The 19,701-nt window shown below is 39.0% G+C and overlaps 1 protein-coding gene across 9 annotated transcripts in view; it reads right to left on the bottom strand.

Annotated features, from left to right (window-relative positions):
- Positions 1-19,701, bottom strand: part of LOC148842070 (sec34-like family protein) — a 142,021-nt gene that overhangs the window by 31,782 nt on the left and 90,538 nt on the right. For 3 of the 9 annotated variants that reach the window (XM_088957583.1, XM_088957584.1, XM_088957585.1), the window contains 8 exons: positions 13,864-13,950; positions 13,178-13,294; positions 12,991-13,023; positions 12,694-12,780; positions 12,489-12,551; positions 7,244-7,360; positions 6,731-6,823; positions 6,428-6,553 (listed from right to left, as the gene is read on the bottom strand). In XM_088957583.1, coding sequence (XP_088813709.1) covers positions 6,428-6,553; positions 6,731-6,823; positions 7,244-7,360; positions 12,489-12,551; positions 12,694-12,780; positions 12,991-13,023; positions 13,178-13,294; positions 13,864-13,950 — 723 coding nt within the window. Of the gene's footprint in view, positions 1-3,813; positions 3,909-6,427; positions 6,554-6,730; positions 6,824-7,243; positions 7,361-12,488; positions 12,552-12,693; positions 12,781-12,990; positions 13,024-13,177; positions 13,295-13,863; positions 13,951-19,701 lie in introns of all 9 variants that reach the window. The other 6 variants (XM_088957586.1, XM_088957587.1, XM_088957589.1 and 3 more) reach the window with 3 other exon arrangements.

The following is a 19,701-nucleotide window of genomic DNA, read 5'->3' as shown; positions in this document are numbered from 1 at the left end:
CGGGCCAGTGGCCAGACTGGAGGTCGTGAGTCAGGGGGAGGCCGTGGAAAAGGAAGGGGTAATGCTTAGAGAAAATGTACACATTGTGGCTTAGAGGGGCACACAATTAATTTCTGCCATGATTTGCGTGGTCCACCCAACACTTGGGCTAACCATGTTACATCTAAGAGTAGTAGCACAATTACTGAAAGCCAGCAAACTGCACCAACCCCCTCCACACCCACTTGTGCTTCCGGGCAGGAAATGGTGAGCGTACCACGGGCAATATATGAGCAATTCCTTCAAACATCTCAGCAGAACACAGCTACACTTGCTCATTCAGGTATGACTTGTTTAGCTTCCAAAGCCTCACCCTAGATCATTGATTCTAGCGCCTCGGACCATATGTCTGGGACTCCTGATGTATTTTCTTCCCTTTCTCGCACCTCCACATCTCAGACAGTTACACTTGATAATGGTTCTACATCTCCTATTTGTGGTGTTGGTGATGTTGATCTCTCCTCATTGTCTTTAGCATCTGTTTTATATGTTCCTAGGTTCCCTTTTAACCTTATGTCTGTTAGTAGATTAACCAAGTCCCTTAATTGTTCTGTAACCTTCTATCCTTCTTCTTGTGTGTTTCAAGATCTCAAAACGGGGACGAAGATTGGTGGAGGGCATGACGCCGGTGGTTTGTATTACCTTGATGGTGGTGGCCCTCCAGTGGCTTTTCAGTCGTCTCTTACTCCTTTCCAGTGGCACTGCAGACTTGGTCATCCCTCTCTCAAGGCTTTGAAGCTGCTAGTTCCTTCCTTGAGTCATCTTTCATCATTAGATTGTGAGTCATGTCAATTGGGAAAACATCATCGAGTCTCATTTAGTCCAAGAACTGATAGTCGTGTCTCAAGTCCTTTTGCTTTAGTTCATTCTGATGTATGGGGTCCAGTTAAAGTGGTGTCATACAATGGGTTTAAGTATTTTGTAATCTTTGCTGATGAATTTTCAAGGATGACATGGATCTATCTTATGAAAGACTGTAGTGAATTGTTCTCTACTTTCAGAAAATTCATGCTGAAATACGCACTCAGTTTGGTGTTCATATGAAAATACTTCGCTCCGATAATGCCAAAGAATACATCTCCTCATCATTTCAGCAATACCTAGAACATCATGGAATAATTCATCAAACTTCTTGTGCCTACACCCTGTAACAAAACGGTGTAGATGAACGGAAAAATAGACATCTTCTTGAAACTGCTCGGTCCTTGATGATCAAGATGCATGTCCCAAAGCACTTTTGGAGTGATGTTGTTCTTACATCCTGTTTTTGAATAAATCGGATGCCCATGTCAATCCTTGGAAGTCAATCCCCTTTCTCCGTGTTGTTCCCCACTTTGTCTCCCTTTCCTCTCACCCCAAGAGTCTTTGGTTGTGTTTGTTTTGTTCAGCACTTGGGGCCTGGAGTAGACAAGCTAGATGCTCGGGCTACGAAGTGTATTTTTCTTGGCTACTCAAGGACTCAGAAAGGGTACAAGTGTTATAACCCTAAGTTTCATAAATCATTTGTGTGCCCTGATGTCACCTTCTTTGAGTCAGTTCCTTTTTTCTCCAATGCCGGGGTCTCTTCTTCTCCCTCTATGGTTCCTCTTCCTGTTCCGGTTGTGGACCCCCTTCCCGTAGCTCCCACTCCTACTGCAGATGCACATCATATGCCAGTTACTACAGAGAGGCCGCTAATTACTCAAGTGTATACTCGCAGAAGTGCTTCGGCTCCTTCTCCACTTCAGCACCCAACGACAGATCCTGCTACTGCTCCTCCCTCAGATCTTCATCTCCCTATTGCTTTGCGGAAAGGTAAACGTACTTGTACTTCTCATCCCATTTCAGACTATGTTTCCACTGCTCACCTTTCTGCTTCTCATTGCAAGTTTATATCATTACTCTCATCGGTTCCCATTCCCAAGACTGTACAGGAAGCCCTTGCCTCTCCAGGGTGGCGGCAAGCCATGGAAGAAGAACTCTCTGCTCTACAACATAATCATACATGGGAACTCACCACCCTTCCTCCTGGTAAGCACACTGTTGGGTGTAAATGGGTCTATACAGTGAAGCATTTTTCTAATGGCATTGTGGAACGATTGAAGGCACGGTTAGTGGCCAAGGGCTATTCTCAGTTATATGGTGTGGACTATATGGAGACATTCTCTCCTGTGGCTAAAATTGGTTCAGTTCGGGTGTTGATCTCATTGGCTACTATGATTGGCCTCTCCTACAACTTGACATCAAAAATGCCTTCCTACATGGTGATCTTGTTGAGGAGGTGTATATGGAGCAACCACCAGGGTTTGTTGCTCAGGGGAGGCTGGTAAAGTGTGCAGACTCAAAAAGGCAATCTATGGACTGAAACAATATCCTCGTGCATGGTTCGACGAGTTCAGTGAAGTGGTGAAGGCCTTTGGGATGAAACAGTGTCAGGTTGATCATTCCGTGTTTAGCTATAACTCAAAAGAAGGAAAAATCTTACTAGTCGTGTATGTGGATGATATTGTCATAACTGGAAGTGACAGCAATGGAATTGACAGGCTGAAAAAATTCTTATAGGACTACTTCAATACGAAAGATCTGGGGAAGCTAAAGTATTTCTTAGGAATAGAAGTTGCGAGGTCAAAACAGGGGATCAACCTATGTCAGAGGAAATATGTTCTTGATCTACTTGAAGAAACAGGGTTGTTAGGTGCTAAACCAGCAGAGACTCCTATGGAACTCAATGCTAAGTTAAGTGTGGATGCAGGTGAAGAGTTTGATGATCTTGGAAGATACAAAAGGTTGGTGGGAAAGTTGAACTACCTGACCATTACCCGACCAGATATATCATTTGCTGTGAGTGTGGTGAGTCAGTTTATGCAACATCCCCGGGTTCCTCGCTAGGAAGCTGTTCTGAGAATTGTTAGGTACCTAAAGGGTGCTCCAAGTCATGGTTTGTTATACCAAAAAGTAGAACCTCTTGAGATAATAGGGTACACAAATGCTGATTGGGCTGGCTCTATATCAGACAGGAGGTCAACCATAGGGTATTGTACCTTCCTGGGTGGCAATCTTGTAACTTGGAAGAGCAAGAAGCAAACAGTGGTGGCAAGAAGTAGTGCGGAAGCAGAGTACAGGGCTATGGCCCATACCACATGTGAACTAGTATGGCTGAAGAACCTACTACAGGAGATGGGTTTCTCAATTGACAAACCCATGAAACTATACTGTAATAACCTAGTTGCTGTTCACATCTCATCCAATCCTGTCTTCCATGAAAAAACTAAACATATTGAGGTGGATTGTCACTTTGTGAGAGAGAAAGTGATAAGTGGGGTAATAACTACATCTCATGTGAGCTCAGGAAATCAGTGGGCAGATATCTTCACAAAAGGATTGTCTCGGGGAAGAATAGATTACATTTGTAACAAGCTGGGACTATATGGTATATACTCTCCAGCTTGAGGGGGAGTGTTAGAATGCTCGAGTCAGGGGTATTTTGGTCATTCTTGTGTATCTTATTGAAAGTGAAATGTCTATTGTATTTGAGTTTAAGTTATGTGTCCCATCTTCTATAAGGGACAAAATTGTCTTCCTTGTAACTCAAGTTTTTCATGAATAAAAGTCAAGTGGGTCGGCTAGGAGAGTGACTTTTGAACATCCTCTCTTCTAGTCTGGCCGAACACTCTTCTCCTCTCCTTTCTCTTTTCTTTCTTCTTTCTTCTTCTCTACTTTGACCTAGAAACAACTAGGGTTTATTCACAACGCCAAAGCATAACCAGACTAACAGACTGAGAAACAAAAGACTACCTATCTTCATGATCTTTCCAATGAGAAGTCTCTCCAAGCAGATAGATCACATTCGTCTCACGGTCAGTCCCAATCACCTTCCTTGTCTCCAAGTCCTGAAAAATACATCGATCAGGAAAAAAAGTTACTGAACAATTCTGATGTTTTGTAATACTACTAACTGAAAGCAAGTTAGTATCAAGCTTAGGAACATGTAGAACTGAAGATAAGAAAATGGTATTAGACAACTTGATGTCTCCCTTGCCAGAAATGGGAACAAGGGAACCATCAATAATGGACACTATCTCTACCAAAAGATAAGTGATAGGTAGTGAACAGTGATGGCAAGCTAGTCATATGGTCAGATGCACCTGAGTCTATTACCCAACAATGTTCAGTGTTACCTGGAGATGAAGCATGGTAAGCTGAGGCCCAAGTACCTGAATGAGCAAAGGCTGATGTGGAAGGAGCTGATGATGACTGAGATGATTGAGCTGAATCCCAACTTCCTTTTCCAAATGAGTTAGGGCAGCCCAAACAACAGCTAAGGTGTCTAGGGGCGTGCCTTTTGTGCCCGATGAGGATGCAAAATCGGTATTGACAACCATATGGGCATTACCCCTTTTGTTCCTCAGTTTTGCTGGGACTAGATGAGGGTGCAGCTTCCAACATGTGCCTTTAGTATGCTTAGGTTTCTTGCAATGTTCACACACTAGATCTCGCTTATCTTCCTTTTTTATATCCCTTTTTGTATCACCCCCAGACTTAGGTTTAACTGTTGCCAAAGCTGGTGGGAAGGGCTGATGCTGCATCATAACCTTTCTCCTAGTCTCTTCACTATGCACCAAGGAGTAGGTTTGAGATAAGGTCACACTGTCCCTTGTTAATATTTGTCGTCTCACAATATCATAGTTAGGATTCAGACCAGCTAGGAATTCAAAAACCCTATTAGTTTCAACTTGCTTTCTATGAGTCTACGCATCCTTCTGGCTTTCCCACTCAAATGTTTCTAGGTGGTCAATTTCATGCCACAAAGATTTCAAAGTAGAGAAGTAAACGGAGACTGGTTTCTCTCCTTACTTAAGGTTATTAACCTCACACTTCAATTCATATGCCCTAGCAACATTAAGGGGTTGGGAGTAAGTCTCTTTCATGACATCCCAAATTTCCTTGGCTGTTTTTGCCCACAAATAGTTCCGGCTGATATGTGGCTGCATAGAGTTGCACAGTCATGTCATAACCAAATAGTTCTCTTGAACCCATTTGGTATACATTTGGTCCTCCTTAGATGGTTCTTTCACATCTCCCAACAGGTAGCTAAGTTTTCCTCTACCCCCAATGGCCATCATGGCCGATTGGGCCCATTCTAAGTAGTTGGATCCATCAAACTTCACAGTTGTAATCTAAAAGGCATTCTCAGACATGTCACCAGAATTGCTAGTCCCAAAAACACCTTCCCCCTGATTCTTGAACTCCATTCTTGGTCAAGAATTAGCAATAAAAAACTTTTGAAGCTACTGTAATAGAAAAATAGCACCTAAACAACTGATAACAGAATTCTGTATGAAACCAGTTCAAATCTGATCTGAAACAAACGTCAGTTCTGAATTTTAGGGTTTTCTCTCAAAACCCTAGAAAGAAAAAAGGTTTTCCAACCGCACATCTCAGAATAGACCAAGATGATTCTTTCAAGGTTATTCTCAAGCAAAAAAAAAACTTACTTTATGAAAGAAAATCTCTGGCCGCCACCTTCTGTCTGATGCAGAACCCTAATCTTGGGGATCCAAAGCCTTTTCTAATTCTTCCTGACTATTGGAACTCTCCCAGCCTTCTACAATCTTCTTAGTAGTAGCCGCACACTACCAGTAGCCTCCAAGAATCAGCTGATCCTCCTTCTTTGTTGAAAAACTTCTAAACCTAGGAAATTCTCATGTAGTCAATCTAATTAGACTAACATAAGACCTCATTCTCTACAACCAGTTTTAGGTTTTGAACAGAAATTCTGATCGCCACCTTCAGTCTTGATAAAGAAACTGATCTTGGACTCTTTATCTTCCTCTGATTCTTCTTGATTATCAAGAACACAATCCACTCTTTGGACAGCTGCTACAGTCTCTGATAACCTCCAAGAATCAGCCGAAAAAGGGATCCTCTTAATCTTCCAGCCCTAGGCAACTCTCATGTGGTTGGCTGGATCAGACTCACATGAGAAACCCTAATCCTTGCTCTGATACCAAGTAGTCGATCAAGACTACAATCAGTCTTGAATTCGAAAGCAAAAGAAAGATATCAGAAGAAAAGAAGAAGAAAGGGAGAAAAGAAGAAGCACACGAAGGGTTTTTAAAAAAGAGAGAGAGGGTCAATCATAATGATCTGCCGACCCACTCTTAATATTTATATATGTTGACTAATTGTAAAAGGGCTGAATTGCCCTTATTGCTTACATGGCAAATAAACTAATAAAAAAGCTGAAATAACAAGCTGTAATAACAAACTGAAATAACTACCAACTAACACCGACACAACTAACAAAAAACATATGCTATGCTGCCATACGAACACAGTGGGGACCACAGCAGTGGGGTCTACATCAGTGTCCTCTACAACATCAGTGTTCTCTACAGTTACTACATACCTTCAGGACAAGCTCAGAAACCTTATCTGGAGAGGCAAAAGCTTGATTCTTAAGAGGTTTCGTTAAAACTGAGTCTGACTTCTGATCTTGACTGCCTGAGGACAATGCAACTTTCACAGCAGTCACCTACAAACAAAGTTCTTTAAAGTTCAATGCTAAAGATTGACCCCTCCAGACATACACATGGACATAACATGATTTCTGAAGGAAAAATGAAGCAAAACAAGAATTATTACTTAGTCACCACTGTACAAATGGATAGTTATTTTTGTTTTATTGTGTTATGATAAGGGGCAATATAACCTTGGTGACAAATGAAAGCATCGGATCTACAATTAACTTTGTGACTGACATGATGAACTCTTCACAATTTGTTTTGAGACTCTTCTCCAGTTCCTGCGGATTAAAGACATTCACAAGTCACAGCCCATACATAGTGCTTGCAGGAGCAGAAATTAAAGGTGCATGACAACAATCATTTTATACCAAACTTGGATGTCAAGATCAACAGGGCAACATGGAAGAATTGAGTTTCGTTTACAGATCAATGCAACCAGGCATGAAATTTTATAGTGCATCCCCAGTTTCCCAAAACAAAACTTTCAAAATATAAGATGGATGAAAAACAGTAGTTACATTATTTTTCCTTGCTGATAAAAAAACAGTAGTTACATTATCACCAAATACCTTACTTCAATTATTAAAGATCAGCAGAGAGAAAAATAAATTATTAACCAACAGTAGTGATAGAGGATCCTCACAAGCAAAGGTAATGAAGAATGTGATATTACTTGTTGAAAAGGCAAAAGCATTTACCTTTTTTGCATCTATTTGATTCTCCAAAACTCGTGGAGATAAGGTCCTTGCCAATGAGGTTGATCTTGACCAGTCGAACAGTGAGGCCTGGCCTCTAAGAATCCGTCTCAGATGCTCCTGGAAATGGAAGATAAAGATAAGATCAAATCCAAATTTATTATGAACATTTATAGCTCAGAGAAGAATGGTAACTCCAGTTTCATAAATCTCCCTATTCTCATTACAGAAACGTTCAGCTATATTATAACTAAGGTTCAAAATTTCGATACGAGGCGTATCTTATCGTAGCGTTGGCTTAACAATACACCCCTACAGGGTTCATATTGGGTGACCTGGTTCAGGGGGTAGACCAGCCTCATACCGACCCCTCTGAACCAGTTTCAAGGAAAAAAAAGGTGGGCAAGTTTCAATACAGGCCAATATGCCCCTACTGGCGTATCGGCCTGTATCGATACGCCTGGTCCTACAACCTGCAGCTTTTGTTAGTTAATTTGTCTCAACAAGAATACCTAAGGCTGCGTTTGGGAAGAGTGCAAATGTCAGTTCAGTTGATATATTCACTCTGGTTCAGTTTTGCTGGTGTATGGTAAAAATGCATTTATGTATTGAAAGCGGCAGTTTTCACAAATTTCAAGGCATGTTTGTATTCAAAGTTGATCAATGATAAAAAAGTATATTCTAGTCTTGAGATTCATGTTTGCACCTATTACGACTAAAAATCATTTGGCAAGAAAGTAAATTTATAAATGCAAAACTAAACCAACCTTGCATTAACATGGACCAGAATGCACTCTACATATCTGTATTTGCACTCTATTTACACTCTTCCCAAACGGAGTCAACTGGCTGGTTGTATCAGAGATTTGGGATCAAATCCCATCATCACCAGGGTTGGGGGGTTTGGGGCAGGGGAATGTTCTCCCCTGGTGTAGCCCCATGAATGAAAAAAAAAACAAATAAAAAATAAAAAAATAAAAACTTGAGACATCTTTTAAAACAGATAAACCATAAAGTTTCTCCCAATCAAGTGATGATGGATCACTAACAGCCCAACTTTCCATTACCCACCTATGCTAGTCTGAATGTTTAGAGAAGGAATCAAAATGACCCAATAATATTCTCTACCATCTTTTTAGGCCCAAAAGAATCTTCAGTTTTCCTCTCTCTGCCCTCTGTGGGATAATTTCTGTTCAAAAAGACTTGCTCCAAATCTAAAGTAAACCCATCATTGTAGGCAACTTTAAAAAGTTGAGAGATTGGATGGTTATTCTTATTTGGGCACAATTCTGATACAAACTGGAGTATATGGATAATATGTACTGAAGACTGAATATATAACCAGTGAAGAGGGATCCCTTCTTCAATGGCTGATCTGGATAAGCCACAAAGTTGTTTGAAGTGACAAAAATAGGTCATATTATCTAGAGAGCTTCCCTAATTGACCAGATTATATCAAACAAGTTTGCTACTTGGACTGTTAAATGAGATTTTCCTGAACAGCCAAGGAATCTTATACGTGGCAAATTAGTTTGGAGCTCGAAAGGAGTCTCCAAGATCTTCTCCCCACCTTATATCCATGGAAAAGTTTTCATCCCAGAACACCTTGTCGTTTGAACATGTGGCCAGTCCAGTGGCTCCCCTAAGGTGAATACATGTAGAAATGGTCCCTTCTAGACCCAACTAGTGAACACTTGTCAGGCTCTGCTTGTATCACATAAACAGGGTGGGAAACTTTTCACTATGCAACATTTCAGTTATAATTCCACCCTTTATGAAAGAGAAAAAAAAAAGATTCTGTTCTCCAACCCTTACACATGGAAACAATTATTAAGTGAAGAGAAGAAGAGGAAGAAGACGAACGGAGATGTTGAGAAAGAGGGTTGAGTTACTATTCACACCCTCAAAGTGAACAATTTATATTTAGATAGAAAATTACAGATTTGCCCTCTACTAGGTGACTGAATATGATATGAGGACTAAAGTGCCCTTGCCCAAATATATATTCTCAACACTCCCCTTCAAGCTGAGCATAGATATCTCCATCCCCAGCTTGCCTAGGTTATTATCAAGCTTGGGATTGTGAACTGCCTTGGTGAGACAATCAACAAGTTGATCTACTAACTTGACAAAATCCAAGAATATTTCTCCACTAGCCATTCTTTCTCTAATGAAGTGTCTGTCCATCGCAATGTGCTTTATGCAATCATGTTGGACAGGATTATGGCCGATATTTATGGTTGCTTGATTGTCATAATACAATCTCATTGGAACATCAACCTGTATTCCAATCTATGTCAACAAGTTCTTCAGCCAATAGTAATCCTAATACACTATGAGCCATAGCTCTAGATTCATCTTTTGCACTAGATCAGGCCCCAATAGATTTTTTTACCCTTCCATGACACAACATTACTTCCCACCAATGCACAATAACCAGAGGTGGATCTCCAATCATCCACAAAACTTGCCCAATATGCATCAGTACAAGCTTCAACCTCGAGATGTCCATGGTTGGGGTATAGCATTCCTTTACCAGGACATCCCTTTAAGTGGAAAGAATCTATTGAAAACTTGCATGTGTGAAGTTCTAGGTTTATGCATATATTGGCTCACCAAACTTGTTGAATAGGATATATCAGGCAGTCAAACACAAGCAGAGAATTCGAGCAACAAGTCTTTGAATAACACCTTTGTCTGAAAGAATGCCCTCATTATCAGCACTCGACTTATAATTGGGATCGATGGGAGTTTCAACAGGCTTGCACCCCAACTTTCCCACCTCTTGAAGTAGGTCAAGAACATACTTTCTCTATGAAATGAAAATCCCTTCCTTTGACCTTGTTACTTCAATTCCAAGGAAGTATCTAAGACTCTCAAGATATTTGATTTCAAATTCGGAAGCAAAGAAGGACTTCAACTAGGCAGTTTTAGAGTTGCCATCCCTAGTGACTATAATATCAACATAGTCACTTGGACATCAAACCTTCTTATAAAAAGAGTGTGATCAGCCTGTGATTGGGTGAATCCAATCTTTAGAACTACCTATTTGAATCTATCAAACCAAGCTCTAGGGGACTTCTTGAGGCCGTAAAGAAATTTCTTTAGATGGCATACCTTTCCTTCACTATCAGGGAAACCTACTCATGGGGGAAGATCCATGTAGACCTCCTCTTGATTATCACCATTGAAGAAGACATTCTTCACATCCATCAAATGTAAATGCCATCAATAATGAGTAACAAGAGAACATAATATGGGCCCTAGACATCAATATTATCAAAACAACATCACTTTTTCTATACTTGCAAAATATATGGTTCTACATTGCATGGAAAGATGACAAACTTCACATTGTAGGCTTGAATGAGACACAAGTTAACACAAACTGGGAAAGAAAAACTTGATGGAAATAAAAGACACTTGACCAAGATGGCAATGCCACAATTCCAAGGCTTAGTTTTTCACTTTGACAAGACTAGATCTAGCACAATAGTCCTTGCTCAAGGGTTTGATAAAAAATGTAAACTCCATTAGCCCCATTTCTAGTTCCAACCATCCTCCCCATGCTCAAGTCCTAAAATACACAACATGAAGGGAAAAAAATTATAGAACAATTATAGGATTTGGTAAGAGAGCTAACATATAAAAAAAAATTTATATAATTGTAGTACATGAATGGCAGAACTCAAGGAAAGGTTATTTGTAATCTTGACTTCACCTTGACCCAAGATTGGATCTAAGATCAATTAGCATCTATGATCTTACCTTTCCCTAGAGTTAACTTACATGAGGTGAAGTGAAAAGGCATACCAGTTATGTATGCATTAGCTTCATAATCCACAATCCAAGAACTAGAAGGAGAAGAATAGCATGCATGTGCAGTACTTGTTTTAGCAAAAACATTGGTGGGATTATTAGAGCTAGTAGAAGTAGAGGACCTAGTCTTCTTAAGCTGAGTCAAGAGATTCCTCAGTTTGTCTATCACATCAGAGTCATGTGGAGGATCTTGAACACTGGGAGCTTGGAAATCACCACCCACAATAGCTAAATGAGCATTCCCTTTCCTATTTTAAACCTTTCAAGCTTCAAGTGTGGGTTCAGCTTCCAACACTTGTCCTTGGTGTGTTTTGGCTTCTTGCAATACTCAAACACCACCTCATCAATCTTCTCATTTACACCATGTCTGCTTGTATTCTACCTAGGTTTAGAGAACATGTAAGCAGGGTGTTCAACAACTGTAGTTTGCATCATGTAAGCATTAGAGAATATGCAGTAAGCAAAGGAAACAATGTCTGTATTGAGGGCATGCTTCCTGGTGAAATCATAGTTAGCATTCAACCTTGCCAAGAAATCAAACACCCTATTATTCTTAATGTATTCCTGATATTGCTCGTCATCTTCAAGGTCCTTCCATTCTAGGGCCATTGTCCTCTCTCCCTAGACCCAAATTGAACATGACGCTATACAAATTAGCCATTTGGGATCCAACAAAAAATATCAGTTTTAAAGTTATTTACATCTCTTTTTTTTTTCTTTTTGTTTTTTGATGCTTATCATAACAATTTGGTTAATCTATCAGAACCATTTAACATTCTGTGAGTTTTAAACATTGCTTGAACCCATAATATCATGTAGCTTTGATGATTTGGAACAAGTTAATAATTTAAAAGGGTCTACCTGTGCATCTTTTATCATTACATAAAACAGCATTTTATGCTTATGCATATTTCACAGTGTTTTCACTGTGTCCATAATTTTTACAATATTTCTATATGACATTCTGTTATTTCTGACAATTCCTAATATTTGGGTGAACATATTTCCGCCAACACTGATATTTTCCCCTAGTTGTTAGATGGTTATATACATTTCAGGAATTCATTAAACCATGTAAGGAAGCTCCACATGCATATGGGGAAGGCCAAGATCAACTTCAGGCCTATAATTTAGTGTAGGCCTGGACATATCTTACCTCAAGCTGACCAGCCCCAATGCTCATCCCTATTCATAAAATAAAGAAAACTAAAAGCAAGTCAATAGTCATTTCCCTATTAAACTTGCATCATTATCAGCTAAATCTTGTCATTCATTTCAAAAGTCTAATTGCTTAAAAAATGTAAAAGAAAATTAGGAGTAGTTTATTACAAACTTGAAAATGTTGGCATGTGCAGGTAATTTAGAAGAAAATAAAAAAAAAAGATAAGAAATTTAGCAAAAACAGAAAGTGTCAGCATGGTCTACTAACCAACAAATGAGAGAAATCGAGTTCCTTATGCGTGACTGAAAATTCTATATCAAAAGGTGCAATCTGAAATGCAAAGAATGTCACCCCATTAGCTTTACATACATGCACATGTGCAAACACACACAACACATATATAGACATATCTATACATATATTAATGAATAACTTCATTTTGCTAAGAACAAGAATGAAGAAAGGAGACAACCTGCTCCCTTAAGATAAGCAGATGTTTGATAAGGAAAAGCTGTCCATCCATTGGAGATGATCTCTTTGCAATGAGTTTGCTCGCTTTCTGTACCATAAAAAGAAAAAAGTGTCAAAGAACAGATGTACAAGAATTAAGCAGCAACAAATCATTCGTTAAGACAGTGGCTCAAGAGCCGTGATGAATCCCCACTTAATCATGGAACAAGAAGGCATTACATAACTGTGCTTATTTTACCAAATATGTGCTAAAAAATTCAAGTATGCATACTGATCTAACCATAATTAGTTCACTGACCTGGATGGATATTGAGCAAACTTCAACTGCTTCCTGTTAGTGACAACAAAGAAACCAATTCAAAAGAAATTTTAACAGAAATACACACACACACACATACATACATATATATATATATAACAAGTCCTGCAGAGGAAAACACAAAGAAACAAATTATGCACCAATCTCTTTTAAAACATCCAAATACCTGTGCTAACCCAGTAAAAACAGCTGGTTCTAAGCATCGATACAACTTTGACAGACATGACAAAGTTTTCTCCAATGGTGGATACCAAGTTTTAAATACATCAGAATTTTCATCACCCTGTAGTTTTAATAAAAAAAAGCCAATGGTGTAATTTAAACAGGTTTCATACATAGGAACCTAAAGTAATAAAAACTGTCATAAACACATAAAAATACAGGAGTAGAGCTAATAGAAGCCTCTCAACTGAGATTCTAGTAAAATATGTGGTAAGTGCCCAATTAACAAAGCATAACAACCTAAAAGTCAAATCAAGTCCAGCTATCTGCTCAGAGGGGTTTACTACTCATGGATGCGAGCTCATGAGTAAACTGATGCAGGTTACATTAGTTATGAATATACAGAAACATAAAGAGCTGAATTATATAGCTGATGGGTTAGCTAAATCAGGGTCTCATAGGGAAATCTTGTATAGTGGTAGAACTGCGCTTGTGCAAATTCTGTGGTACACTGTTCTGCTATTTCTCTGTTGTACATTATCTCATGCATCTCTTTTTCCTTTAATTAATTTTGGTAATCTTGTCCCCCCCCCACCCAAAAAAAAAACAAAGAAAACAGTCAACAACATATAAATATCACTTGTTGCTTTCATTATTAGCACAAAAATATAGTGGGATAGGATATTTTACTGAAGTAGCTCCTGACACTGTCCCAGGCAGCCTCTCTAACTTAGCAGGATAATCCAAATCTTCATCGAAAGGAATGTAGTTTGCTATCTACATAACAACCAAAAGAGAGTTACAGCATCGAAGTAACATATTTAAATGAAAGTATGTAATGAAAAGATACATCAGTAAATGCTAGACACTAATAAAAGGTGCTAGACATGGTATTTTGGATAGCAAAAATTGACACACTCCAACTATTTTTTTTGTATACTACAGGCAATGTTCATAGTTTGTAAAACAAAAAAGAATGAACTTGTATTAAATATTAATAAGTTGGCATGCATGAAAAGTTAGAAAAACAATGAACAAAAAAGAGTTGAAAAGGAAAAGGATAAATATGATAAACTATATATTTTTTTTCTTGAGAAAGTTAGAGAAACAATGAACGAAAAAGAGTTGAAAAGGAAAAGGATAAATATGATAAATTAGACATTCTCTTTTTCCATGTAGCTTTGCCATGTATTTGACATGTTAAAATGTACATGACCTCCATATTACCAGGCAATGTTTTAATAGAATGCAAAACAAAAAATCATGTTCTTTAATGAATAAGCTGGTATATATGGAATTTAGAGAAATGGTGAACAAATATTGGTTGAAAAGCAAAAGGAGAAATATGTTAAATTAGATCATTGTTTTTTCTGTATAAGTATTGGCATGTATGTGACACGTTAAAATGTGCACAACCTCTTTTCAGGTTTCAGAAAATGGAGTGTAATTTATACTTCTCTCAGCTCATTATGTAAGAGCCTTAGGTAGATCAATGCAAAAAAGCACAGACTAGAAAAGGTAACCATTTGAAAAATGTAAAATTTTCTCTTCCTCTTTTCATGAACTCTTCAACCATGCTGTTTAGAGAGATAGTCGAGTTTCCAAGACACTTTTTACTTCCCAAACAATTTAAATTTCTTACAATAAATTAAAAAATTATTAATCAAGTAGTTTTGAAATATGCAAAAACAAATAGAATAGCTCCCTTGGTGTTAGACCAAGAGATCACTAGTTTTGAGTCCCCTTCAACCTACAAGTTTTTAAAATCTGCTTGTTTGGATAGTTTTTAACCCCAAAGAAGTGCTAGTAGCTCAGTCTTTATTGAGACGCCAACCCCTATAGGCCCTGAATTCATTGGCAACACTTTGTTTGTTGAGTCTCTGAATACACTACCAATGCTTGCCAATCCTGGGTTTCCTATGGAGCTCCCATCAAAATTCAGCTTTAATTTGTTCAGAGCAGGGGGTTTCCATTCCATCCCCATACTTTCTTTCTTCTTAGAGGAGTAAGCCACTTCTCCATGTCCACATAGTATCAGCTACTGAGAAGCTTTGGAAATGCTCAAGTACTTTTACCCAATGTGAAACTTTTTATATTTATTGTTTCCACCAGTTTTTTTTTTCTTTCAGAAAAAATGAGCATTTTGCAAATCAGCAGATAAAATGAAGACATTTCAACATAGAAATTTTACAATACAGCCCAAAAAAGGCTGTTTCCTTTGAACTCCTTGTTTAGCTATAGAATCAGCCATTCCATTTGCAGTTCTCCAAACCCATGTTAACGAGGCATTAAGTTCCCTTGCTATGGTTACTATCTCCCTTAACTGATGTCTGTAGTACCAAGGAAACTGCTTGAATTGGTCCAAGATATCACTGTTTTTGAGTCCCCTTCTATTTCCAAGTTTTTAAAATTAGCTTGTTTGGCGATTTTTACCCTTGAAGTAGAGCTAACAGTTCAGCTTTTAAAGAGTCACCTTCCCCTAAAGGTCCTGAGTACATAGCCAACACTTTGTTTGAGGAGTCTCTGATCACACCACCAATGCCTGCCATACCCGGATTTCCTATAGAGCTTCCATCAAAGTTCAGCTTTAACTTATTGTGACCTGGTGGCTTCCACTCCATCACTTTCTTTTCTTCATCTCTACAGTGTGTGCCACTTCATTCCAAGCTCTTACAATATCCGTAATTGATATATTTTGGAAGAGATGGAGTGATTTCACCCAATGTGCAACTCTTATCTTTATGGCCTCCACAATGGCCTCTTTTGTCCTATGTTTTTCATTGAAAATTCTTGCGTTCCTTTCTTCCCATATTGTCCAAATCACTGCTGCCCCTTCTGATTTCCACATCACCCTCCCTCTTTTTGTTGGCTGCCTTAGAAAGTTTGGACCAAAGAGGCTTATTACATTCTGGGGAGCCCTCCACCTAGTTTCCACCAGTTCTTTTCATTTGCACTTCTCATTGAAAATTCTTGCATTCCTTTCTTCACAAATAGTCCACACCACAGCCACCCTAACTGATTTCCACATTGTCCTTCCCCTTTTTGTCATCTGCCTTAGAATGTTTGGGTTGAAGAGGCTCACTACATCCTAAGGAGTGCTCCACCTGTAACCAAATAGAGCAAAAAAACTCCCAAACAAACAGCACATAAGGACAATAGATCAATAAGTGAGGAAAGAATTCACCATTTGCATAACAAAGACAGCACACATGAGGGGAGAAGCATGTATATGGCCTCCTCTTTTGAAGCATGTCACAGGTGTTCAACTTTCCAAGAAAAACTTCCCAACATAGAGCTTGAATTTTGAGTGGAATGGGCTTGCTCCAAATCTCTTTCACTGGGAAATCCTCTCCCCCCACAGTTGTTTGCACAAGGGAGTTAAAAGAAGAAGCAGAGAAAAAGATACCATCAGATGAGGCGGACCAAACTCGAGTGTCCTCCATAGATTGAAGCAAGAAATCTGATTTTAGATTGCCAAACAACCGAATAAAGCTTTCACACTCATTATCCCTCAAACCTCTCCAGAAACCAAAGTCCCAATCGACACCAATTTGAGAAAAGATGACAAAATTTGATATAGGTTGCAACCCACACCAGAAAGGGGCATCACCCAACCAAAGATCTTCCCCAAAAAAGAACCCTAGAACCACACCCCACAACAAACCTGATGAAATTAAAAAAAATGGATATACCTCTTGTATTGCTTTCAAATGAGAGTTCAAGGTCAATGTAGGAGCTACCTTTGCATCCCAGCTGTTATTCACCAGTCCACGAATGCTTTTTATAACCTTGTGTCACAGCTCGTCTCTTTCCAATGAAAACCTCCAGAGCCATTTCCCTAGCAGCAAAGTGTTTCTTTGAACTATGTTCCACAGCCCTAGATCTCCTTTTTCTTTTGTCTTGTAATCTTGTTCCCACTTTACTAAATGGTCTCCCTTTTCATCCCAGGTTCCCAGAGAAAGTCCCTTCATAAGTTTCTCTAACTCCCTTGCTACCCTCACTGGAACTCTAAAGGTGGACAGAAATAAACTCGTAGGTTGGCTAAGGCTGCTCTTATCAAGGTTATTCTTCCACCAATGAGAGTTCAAGGTTCCCTCCAAAGTCTCGGTTATCACTCTCATGCTTTCATCTTCCAAATTCGTTCCTACTATACAACTCTTCCCTCAATTAATCTCCAATTTGGAGACCGGTTCAAAGGAATTAATGATTTCTTACAGATTTATTATAGACTCTTAACTTCCTCCCTCATAGAATAAAATGATATCATCTGAAACTGCAAATGTGTGACTGCGACCTCAAATATTCCTACCCTTCATCCTCTAAACAGATTATTCTGATTGGCCTCCAAGATCATCCTACTTAGGACATCCGTAATTAAGGTGAACAGGAAGGGAGATAGCGAACCCCCTTGTCTCAACCCCCATTTTACTGGAAAGTAATCTCTAGCCACACCATTAATCAGAATCGAATATTGTACAAAACTTAAGCATCCTTTCATCTGCACCCTCCACCTATTCCCCAACCCAATTTTCTCCATGCTTCTAGAAGGAAAGACCAATCCACAAAGTCATAGGCCTTCTCTAAGTCTAAGTTGTAGACAAGCCCTTTCTCCTTTCCTCCTCCTGTTTTCTACTACACATTCATTGACCACCAAAATCTGATCTACAATTTGCCGTCGTTCAACAAAGGTTCCTCAATGTTGTGAGATTACCAAGGACTGTACCTTTTTCAGTCTCCTTGCTAGAACTTTTGCTATGATTTTATAGTGACTACCCCCTAAGCTTTTTGGTTTGAAACCCTTTGGGACTTTTGCTTCCTTATTCTTGGGGATTAGGGCAATGAAAATTGAATTTATTCCTTGAGACATTTCCCTTCCAGATAGAATTCATTGAATTGTAAATCTCCTTTTATCAAATCCCAACAATCTTGATAAAAGGCCAAGGAGAAGTTGTTGAGCCTAGGGGCCTTAGATAAAACCACCTCTCTTATCTCATCTAAAGGTCAAATAGGTACCTTGTTCACTGAAAAAGGTCTTGACAATCACCTCTTCCCTGGTTATCTCTAGACCATCTACTTCCAACCTATCAATTAGGTTTTTCCTTCTTCCATTGGCTAAGGAGTGAAAATTTTGTATTACCATCCCCTTCTAGAAGCTACTTGCATCTAGATTTTTGCTTCTAGGAGATCTCTTCCTTTCTAAGAACCTCTTCTAAATCATACATTAGCCTCTGCCTTTCCCCTCTCTCTTCTCCATTCATATTTCTAAGATCTTCTTTCTTATCTAACTCCTCAATCCTTGAATTATTTTTTTTTTCTTTAGTCTCCTCCAACTTCCCAAAGAGATTCTTATTCCAAGACTTTATTTTCTCTTTTAATCCCCTTGTTCTCCTCAAGAATTTGATCCTTTTCTTCACTCCTCTCCTAACTTCTACCAGAAACATTTGACATTCCCTACAAAGGTGGGGGTCCTCCAGCCACATACTTTCAAACCTAATAGAGAGGGGCACCAGCCGAAGTTCCTTGAGCTTGAAAATAGGGCAATGATCCAAGGTAACTCTAACCAAGGCTTTGGATATCAAGTGCTTCAACATAATTTTCCAATCCAAATAAAAAAGGAACCTATCTAATTTAGAGATAACCAAAGAATTCTGGAAGTTTGGCCAAGTGTAGTCAACTTGCAACAAGGGGAGCTCCTTCAGTTCAAAAAGATCCACAAACTCATTAAACTTCCTCATACTTATAGCAACTATTTGGCTCAGACTAGTTGTCTCTAATGAAAACCTTATCACATAAAAATCACCACCCAAACACCACGGTCCCCTCCCACAATCCTCTAACTACACTTAACTCTTCCCATAAATAAATCTTGTCTCTACGAGTTTGGACCATACACATTTGTCCAAGCCCATTCCTTACCATTTGTCAGTCTATTGAACTTGATTGACACTAGGAATTGCCCTACTAGATCCTCCAATCTTTCCAACTATTCATTCTTCCAAATAGTAAGGAGTCCTCTTAAGGCTCCCCAAGATGGTGCAGATACCCAACTCAGACCCCTTGTACCCCAAATGCTCCTAATCCATCTTCTGTCCATCTCTTGAATTTTTGTTTCTTGCAATAATACCACATTTGGCTTCTCCTTTCTAAGGGCCTCTTGTTACTTCGCACTCCCTAACGCTCTCACATTCGAACTTAGAATCTTCATGACTACACTAAAGATTGGACCCACCCAGAAAATAGAGCCTAATCTAACAACCTTCCACTCTTTTACCCCCCCTGCTCTCCTCTATCATAGTCAATTTCACTAATCAACTTTTCCACTTCACTTTTCTTCCTTTTCCAGCCTTTTACCTTTCTTGTGTACACCTTCACACCTAAAGGTTTCTCTAGATTGGCCCTCTTCTTTTTCTTCTTGGGAAAAACCCTAAGTTATACCAGACTTTTCCTAATTTCTATATCACTCTCTTCAGGTCTAGGGTGATAACATTCTCTTGCTTAACTTCCCGAACCAACCTGTTCCCTCTCTTC

Source organism: Nelumbo lutea, chromosome 8, assembly GCF_056320005.1.
Source record: "Nelumbo lutea isolate HS-2025 chromosome 8, American lotus-T2T, whole genome shotgun sequence".
Classification (NCBI taxonomy): Eukaryota; Viridiplantae; Streptophyta; class Magnoliopsida; order Proteales; family Nelumbonaceae; genus Nelumbo; species Nelumbo lutea.
This window is presented reverse-complemented; position numbering and strand designations above follow the sequence as displayed.